The 9393-nt window shown below is 37.5% G+C and overlaps 1 protein-coding gene across 1 annotated transcript; it reads left to right on the top strand.

Annotated features, from left to right (window-relative positions):
- Positions 1–307: 307 nt before the first annotated feature.
- On the top strand, positions 308–1036 carry LOC138912129 (uncharacterized). The gene has a single exon (XM_070211987.1). It carries the CDS (start codon positions 308–310, stop codon positions 1034–1036), a length of 729 nt encoding a protein of 242 aa, XP_070068088.1.
- Positions 1037–9393: the final 8357 nt, after the last annotated feature.

The raw sequence follows: 9393 nt of genomic DNA, 5'->3' as shown, positions 1-9393 counted from the left end.
AGAAATAACCGTAATACAGTCAAACGCAATAGAAACAGAATAAAACCACTCAGAAACAAACAAAAAATCACTCAACTCTCAATAAATAAACACATAACAAAATAAAAACCACAACATGTCGGCGAATAAGCGTCTGCGGGTTGCAACAAGCCCTGATCAGAGGGCGACCCGCTTGTCGGATGCAACATCCGCCAAGATGCTCCAGCTGATGGATGCCAGATTTGATGAGCAGAAGAAAATCTTGGGCAAGGAGTTTCGATAGAGCGAGGCACGTTTCCTCAGCTCTCTCCAGGAGAAGTTCCAGGCGATGACCGAAGAAATCCACACTCTCACTCAACGTGTGAGCCAGCTGGAGAATGAGGTAAAGGTGGTAGCTGAGCTGAAGCAGCAGGTCCACGACTTGACCGGCAAATTGGCGGCACCAAACACTGCTGGAGGTTTGGTCGATCAGCTGAAGCAACAGGTTGGTGACTTGGATGCCAGACTGGCAGCCAAATGTGTAGCAGAGGAAGACGCAGCGGTCTCATGTACCTTGCGCTGGCATGGGGTACCGCAAGCGGAGGGAGAAAATCTCAAAACGCTTTTCAACCGGCTCTGTTTTTCACTCCATTTAACTCCGCCTCCACTGGTGAGATCCATCTACAGAGTGCGGCCCCGACAAACCGGCCAAACACTTGTAGACCCAATTATCCACATAAAGATGGAACACGTGCGCGAAAAAGCGACGTTACTACGAGCAATAGGGGCATACCGGCGAACTACAAAAACACAACTGAGCTTACAGCTAATTGGTCTGGAGTCGCCAGCACTGATCTACATAAATGAGCAGCTGACAAAGCATAATTACGAGGTCTTCAAGAGAGCAATGCATCTCAAAAAGCACAAGCGCCTCACAGCTGTCTTTACTCGCCGTGGAGATGTCTTTGTAAAGATGATCGACGGAGTGGAAGCTCACAATGTGCGGAGCTTGCACGAGCTTTCTGAGCTGAGCAACAATTTGGGAGGCCCGTCGAGAAATAGTTCATTTCGAGATTAGTTTTAAACGCAGATCCATAGTTTTAGTATTTCTTAGATTAGAAATTATTGTAGGTCGCTTTGTTTACTTAATGTTCTCCGTGATGTTTTATCAATTTAATTTTTCATACCTAGTGCGTGAGCAGCTAATAATTTTATTTAAATTTTGGAAATGGAAGACCTAAACGAAGTAAATAGCCATACCCTATTGCGCATACTGACAAAGCAGAGAGCTGGGCTTAAAGTTTGTCACATTAATGCTCAAAGTTTGCCGAGAAAAGTCGATGAGTTTAAATATTTATTTGTAAATTCTGGTCTAGATATTATATGTGTCTCTGAAACATGGCTTGGCGATAATGTTTGTGATGTTATAATTTCGTGTGATGGCTATAATGTTTACCGAGCGGACCGTGTCAGTCATGGAGGTGGGGTAGCAATTTATGTTAGTAAAAAATTAGTGTCCAAGTTTATATGTAAACATCCCGATAGCAGCCCAATAGAATACTTATTCCTTGAAATTAAAAATCAGTCCTCACAAAAAAAAATGCTGCTGGGTTGCATATACCGCCCACGTAGTAGCATTAACTATGACGATATTTTAAATAAGCTATCAGACATCTCTATAAATTATGAAGATATACTTTTAGCGGGTGATCTCAACAGCAACATACTTCGGGAAGAACACCTTAAAATTAACATGGAATCACTAGGCTTGAATCTTGTAAACTCCACTTATCCGACTCATTTCAGCAGAACATGCAGCTCATTGTTAGATGTATTTTTTGTTAGTGATGTTGAAAAAATATGTTTGTATGACCAACTCATTGTACCGTCGTTCTCAAAACATGACCTTATATACTTGACCTATAATTTTGACCTTCAGTATAATGACGAAGAAATAGTATTTAGGGATTTTAATAATATAGACTATTACCTTCTAAATACCGAACTCGATAAATGCAACTGGAATAACATTTACTGTCTTCCAGATGTAGACGAACAACTCAGTTTGCTCCAACGTAATATTACTTACCTGTACAATTGTTTCGTTCCAATCAAAAGTAAACCCATTAAACATTTTATTAAACCGTGGTTTAATAATGAAATTAAGTCAGCAATACAAAAGCGAAACTTTGCATATCAAAAGTGGAAAAGGTATAAGACTCCGCCACATTATGCCCAATTTAAATCATTGAGACACACAGTCACTAAACTTATTGACACCGCAAAGTCAAAATTCTATTTTCGAAAATTCAAAAACTCAACATCGTCTAGACAAACCTGGAAAGAAATCAAGTCACTAGGGATAGGAAAAATCAACGCCGGGACAGGATGTTAATGTTGAAGAGCTGAACCAACAACTCTCAAAATGCAATGTACCTGAAATCGACGATAGCAATTTGTACCTGAATTCAGTACCTGAAAATTTCTGTGATAATAGTTTTAGATTTGTTTGTGTTAATCAGTACGAAGTTCTTGTCAATATTCTTAAAATTAAATCAGACGCAATCGGACTAGACGAAATAAATCCTAAATTCATTAAATTAATACTTCCCAAAATTCTTACATACATAACTCACATTTTTAACACTGCATTTACAACATCCGCATTTCCTGACTGTTGGAAAATCGCAAAAATTATACCAATTATGAAAGCCAACAAGGAATATAGACCTATATCAATTCTACCGTTCTTATCGAAAGCCTTTGAGAACATTATGGCAGCCCAAATAAACGCATATATAGGTGATAATGCTCTACTTAACAACAACCAATCGGGATTCAGAATAAAACGTAGCTGCACCTCGGCAATCCTAAAAATTTCGGAGGATATACGTAAACATGCAGACAAATCCAACGTGACGCTTCTAGTACTTCTTGACTATAGTAAAGCTTTTGACTCTGTTAATCATGATGTTTTGTGTTCAAAATTGAAAACTCAGTTCAATTTTTCAACCACTTCTGTCAAACTTATGACCTCGTACCTAAAAAATCGCCGGCAGTCTGTAGTAATATCTAATGTTTCGTCTTCTCTTGTAGTCCTTAAACGTGGTGTGCCTCAAGGCTCAGTTCTTGGTCCTTTACTGTTTACTCTATATGTCAATGACCTTCCCTGTGTGTTGTCAAATATAATAATATAGCAAGATTTATATTCAATCTACGTCGATTTGACCATGTGACAAACTATGCATATAGAATATTTGAACTTAATTTGACCGACTGGATGAAGCTGCGAGTTTTAATATATCTGCACAAAATAATTTACACGAGGGAACCAACCTATCTCTTTGAAGTATTAAGATTCACTTCCTCAAGAAGAGCAAATAACATAATTAAAGTAATTAAATTTAAATTAAAACAAGAAAGGAAGCTAGCTTCGGCAAACCGAAGCTTATATACCCTTGCAGATCATTCTATTAATTTACAAATCGCAAAAATGTTAAATTTCTTATTATTTCACATTAATTTTTCGATCGTTTCTATCACAGCTATATGATATAGTAATTCGATCTTTTAAAAATTAAAATCGAAATTCGGAAATATTTCAAAATAGTCATATCCCAGAGAAGAAGGGAATGTAATAAAAACCAACAAAGATATAATTTTTTCCCATTAATTTCCATTTAATTTTTCGACCGTTCCTATGGCAGCTATATGATATAGTGATCCGATTTAAAAAACAAAAAAACCGAAATTCAGAAATATATAGAAAAAAATATTCCCAAGAGTAGAAGGCAAAATTTAAAAAAACACCGGAGCTAGAATTTTTTTACGTTTTTTTTTTTGATCCTTCCTATGGGAGCTATAAGATATAGTTGTCCGATCCGGTTGGTTCCGACATATATACTACCTGCAATAGAAATACGACTTTTACGAAAGTTTCATCCCGATAGCTTTAAAACTGAGAGACTAGTTTGCGTAGAAACGGACGGACAGACGGACGGACAGACGGACAGACGGACGGACAGACGGACATGGCTAGATCGACTCGTCTTGTGATGCTGATCAAGAATATATATACTTTATGGGGTCGGAAATGTCTCCTTCACTGCGTTGCAAACTTCTGACTGAAATCATAATACCCTCTGCAAGGGTATAATTATGAACATCACATTTTTATACCCTTGCAGAGGGTATTATGATTTCAGTCAGAAGTTTGCAACGCAGTGAAGGAGACGTTTCCGACCCCATAAAGAATATATATTCTTGATCAGCATCACAAGACGAGTCGATCTAGCCATGTCCGTCTGTCTGTTTCTACGCAAACTAGTCTCTCAGTTTTTGAGCTATCGGGACGAAACTTTCGCAAAAGTCTTCTTTCTATTGCAGGTAGTATATATGTCGGAGCCGACCGGATCGGACAACTATATCTTATAGCTCCCATAGGAAGAATCGGAAAAAAAAACTTAAAAAAATTCTAGCTTCGGTGTTTTTTTAAATATTACCTTCTACTTTTGGGGATTTTATTTTTTTAATATTTCTGAATTTCGAATTAATTATTTAAAAAATCGGACTACTATATCATATAGCTGCCATAGGAACGATCGGAAAATTAATGGAAAAGTAATAGGAAATAAATTCTAGCTTCTTTGGTTTTCATTGTATTATCTTCTACTCTAGGATATGACTCTTTTTAAATATTTCCGAATTTCAATTTTAATTTGATTAAAATCGGACGACTATATCATATAGCTGCCATAGGAACGATCGGAAAATTAATGAGAAATATTAGAAAATTGAACATTTTTGCGATTTGTTAATTAATAGGAATGATCTGCAAGGGTATATAAGCTTCGGCTGGCCGAAGCTAGCTTCCTTTCTTGTTTTTAAACCATTTTAACAACATTTATAACAGAGAAATGGCAAAAGTAAGAATTAAAAAAAAAAACAAATCGAATTTTGGGGCACTTTGGGGTCTTTTTTTTTGTACAAAGTACCCCTTACGCGGCTCCTAATTATTTTAGTAATTACTGTGATTTTTCTAGATTTTTAGGTCAATCCGTTCTGGGTGGAATTTGCTACTGACCGTTTTTTTAATCAAGACAAATAGTGATTTAGATTTGGTAAATGAAAAGAAACCGTGTTCCGACAAACTTACCCCTTTTTGTCCTGGGCGATGAGATCTCGACTCACTGGATCCTTGGGCTTTTTGAAGAAATTATAAACATATCACTATGGACGGCAGTCCATGTAGTGACGAAGCGCACCAGGAGAGTGTGCGAAGGCGACTACTATATATACACGAAGAAATGAAAATCTACTGTGATGGTCCGATCATAATGAATGATACACCTATCGAAAGGTATTACGAAAACTAACAGGATTGCATACCAAGACTTTAAGAAAATCAATTGGCTTGGGAGATTTGTATTCCTTTTAAAAATACCCGTCGAATGAGGGGTCATTTGTCAAAATCCGACGCTCCGTTCAAAAGTTATAGCCAAAATACGATTTTCTTCATCTTCCCAAAATGAAAATTTAATTCTGTTTGTCAGTTTGTCAGTTTGTCAGTTTGTCAGTTTGTCAGTTTGTCAGTTTGTCAGTTTGCCCAAAACATGTTTTTTAAGTTTTTAAAATTTGATATGACGTTCATCACATCGATATCAAAAACTTTTCTTCTACCACTTTTGGAAAAACTCGCTAGTTTAGCGGGAAAACAGCTATAAATAGCTAAAATTCGGAAAGCCGTAACTTATATACTACTAAAGCTACAGACTTGTGCTGCATCTCGTTGGAAAGGTATTTTGAAATGCTATAAACGCCTTCTATATGCAATTTGTGTAAATGTAACAGTTAAAAAAATATGAACAAAAGACAATTTTTTAAAACTTTTTTTTTAGCTTTTTTTTATTTTTCTCAAAAACGGCTCTAACGATTTTCTTTAAAACCTTAAACTGTATAGCCCTTGAGATTCCTTAAATTTTGGTATATAACACATTACTGTAAAAAGTCACGTTTAAAAGTTATTTTTATACGAAAATAGCCACGAACAATTAACGCTCCCTGAGTATTGAATTTTGTGTGAGGGTATCCGAACTGTATTTTAGGGTCATGGAATCAGTAAATTTGCACCTAAGAGTTCCATATAGGAATCTTTTGTTCTACGACTTTTGGAAAAAGCCGCTACTTTAGCGGGAAAAAAGCTAAAAATGGCTAAATTTCGTTAGTTTGTAAGTTCTAAACTACTAAAGGTACAGACATGTGCCATACCTCGTTTAAAAGGTATTTTGAAATACTTTTTAACTTAATTTGTTTAAATACAATGGCTTACAAATTATGATTGACCAATTTAAATTTAAATGTTTATATTAGCACCTATGAGAGCAAAAGTAAACAAACAAAAACTTCTGATATCAAATAAAAACACCTCTTAACGAGGTAAAAAACTAGTGACGAACGCACCTTCAACATACAAAAGTTCTGATATCAACATTTGTGACGAAAAATTATTACACTCGTCATTAAATAGACTTTCTAATATTTTCTCATTCGGCACGCTGCAATAGAAAATGCCTGTGAAGGGAAAAAGGCTGGAATAGTTTGCTAGGGCGGGCCGAATGAGAAAATATTAGAAAGTCTATTTAATGACGAGTGTAATAATTTTTCGTCACAAATGTTGATATCAGAACTTTTGTATGTTGAAGGTGCGTTCGTCACTAGTTTTTTACCTCGTTAAGAGGTGTTTTTATTTGATATATATATACGTGCAAAACACTATCGTTAAAAGACACAATAAAAAACAAGAAAGGAAGCTACCTTCGGCCAGCCGAAGCTTATATACCCTTGTAGATAAAAGAATACTCACTCGGTGCAGTTCCAGGGATTCCAGATTCAGCGTTTCGATTTATTTCAATTTTGTTTTTAAGTAGTCAAGAATCAAAACGCCTACTTCCTACAAAGTTACAATGAATTTTCTTATATTTGTTTGGGAGCCTTAAGATATAGTGGTCCGATCCGGCTGGCTCCGACATATGTACTACCTGCAATAGAAAGAAGGCTTTCGGGAAAGTTTCATCGCGATAGCTTTAAAACTGAGAGACTAGTTCGCATAGAAACGGACAGACGGACAGACGGACAGACGGACGGACGGACAGACGGACAGACGGACAGACGGACATGGCTAGATAGACTCGGCTATTGGTGCTGATCAAGAATATATATACTTTATGTGGTCGGAAACGTCTCCTTCACTGCGTTGCAAACATCTGACTGAAATTATAATACCCTCTACAAGGGTATAACAAGAAAGGAAGCTACCTTCGGCCAGCCGAAGCTTATATACCCTTGTAGATAAAAGAATGCTCACTCGGTGCAGTTCCAGGGATTCCAGATTCAGCGTTTCTATTTATTTAAACTTTGTTTTTAAGTAGTCAAGAATCAAAACGCCTACTTCCTACAAAGTTACAATGAATTTTCTTATATTCGTTTGAATATTCCTATGGGAGCCTTAAGATATAGTGGTCCGATCCGGCTCTCTCCGACATATGTACTACCTGCAATAGAAAGAAGACTTTCGGGAAAATTTCATCGCGATAGCTTTAAAACTGAGAGACTAGTTCGCATAGAAACGGGCAGACGGACAGACGGACAGACGGACATGGCTAGATAGACTCGGCTATTGGTGCTGATCAAGAATATATATACTTTATGTGGTCGGAAACGTCTCCTTCACTGCGTTGCAAACATCTGACTGAAATTATAATACCCTCTACAAGGGTATAAAAAAGGCTGGTTCTTAAACACAATCACTTATTGTATATATGCATGACTGTTTTATGCATGTACGTCACACGTCTTCTCTGCTGAGGTGGGTTGCGGGCAGCGGCGTCTCCGATATCTTGCTCACTTCACTTTGTATCGTTGTTGTTGCACTTGCATTCATAAATGCCTGAGTTCACAATTTGTTTTTCTTTTTGTTTTGCTTCACGTTTGTCTGTAATTTAGGGAATTTATTGCCTTTATTTCTGTCACTTTGGTTATGATTTTTGGGTATGTTTCTTGCACTTTATTGCCTTTTTAGACCTGGCGGCATATCGCCTGTTCCAGGGCGTGCTTTTGGTCCCGGCGTCCTTGCACGGATCGCTTGTACATCTTGACCACTTTCAGGATGGTTAAGAAAACAAACATAGCGATGACGATCTTCAGATTATGGTTCACGTCCTGAATGACGTCCTTGTGATCGATTATTTTGGCGGTGTTGATCACATTGGCCGTGCCATGGTCCACTTTGGAATTAGTTCCTCCCATGATGAAGTCCTTGATAATAAAAATAATTTTTTAGGACGAGGGTGTAGTAGGACTTCTTCCCAGGATATGTTGTCTGGCTTCAATGGACTGCTGTTCATCGACGGCAAACAGGACTATCTTCAGGATTTCTGGTCTTGGCTGTAGTCATTGGCGGCTTCGGGAATATAGTGCTTACACTATAGTGCCGTGAGATCAGAGTGATCTCTGTCTCCCTTCTCTATCCGGCTACGGTCTTTTATACCAGTATAGAGCTTTTTCTCGACCCCCGTGATAGGTTGGGTTATTTACGTGTTCCCACCTTTGATTTCCCCTATCGGTAGTGTCAATGCCCGACTGATGCACTTTGCTAGCTACTGGTGTAGGGTTACGGTCGTTGTTCTGACCGTTTGCCTTTCAAAAAAACGTCAAGTTGCACATTCCTTTGCTTGTTTTCGGTGAGTCAATGTGTCGATTGCCACTCTCCCTTTGCCTTGAGATTAGTTGTGGTATTTCTCCATCAAATAAATTGAAGGAGAGGGCGTACGTAACAATCTGCATGCAAAATGTCAGTCTTCTAGCTTTTATAGTTTCCGAGATCTGAGCGTTCATACGGACAGACAGACAGACAGACGTACTGACGGACAGACGGACATGGCTATATCGACTCGGCTAGTGACCCTGATCAAGAATATATGCTTTATAGGGTCGGAAATGCTTCCTTCTAGTTGTTACATTTTTTTGCACGAATACAATATACCCTTTTACTCTACGAGTAACGGGTATAAAAGCTGACATATAACTCTTATTCTCCAATTTTTATTATAAAAGTTGACGAATAACTCTTACGCTTCAATTTTTATTATAAAAATCAACAAATAAGAGTTTTTTGTTAACTTTTATAATACAAATTGAAAATAAAGATTGAATCACTATGGACGGCAGTCCATGTAGTGACGAAGCGCACCAGGAGAGTGTGCGAAGGCGACTACTATATATACACGAAGAAATGAAAATCTACTGTGATGGTCCGATCATAATGAATGATACACCTATCGAAAGGTATTACGAAAACTAACAGGATTGCATACCAAGACTTTAAGAAAATCAATTGGCTTGGGAGAGAGAGCGGTGAAAGTGAAAAAGTGAAAATTT

The sequence above is a fragment of the Drosophila takahashii genome, chromosome 2R (assembly GCF_030179915.1).
Source record: "Drosophila takahashii strain IR98-3 E-12201 chromosome 2R, DtakHiC1v2, whole genome shotgun sequence".
NCBI lineage: Eukaryota > Metazoa > Arthropoda > Insecta > Diptera > Drosophilidae > Drosophila > Drosophila takahashii.
This window is presented reverse-complemented; position numbering and strand designations above follow the sequence as displayed.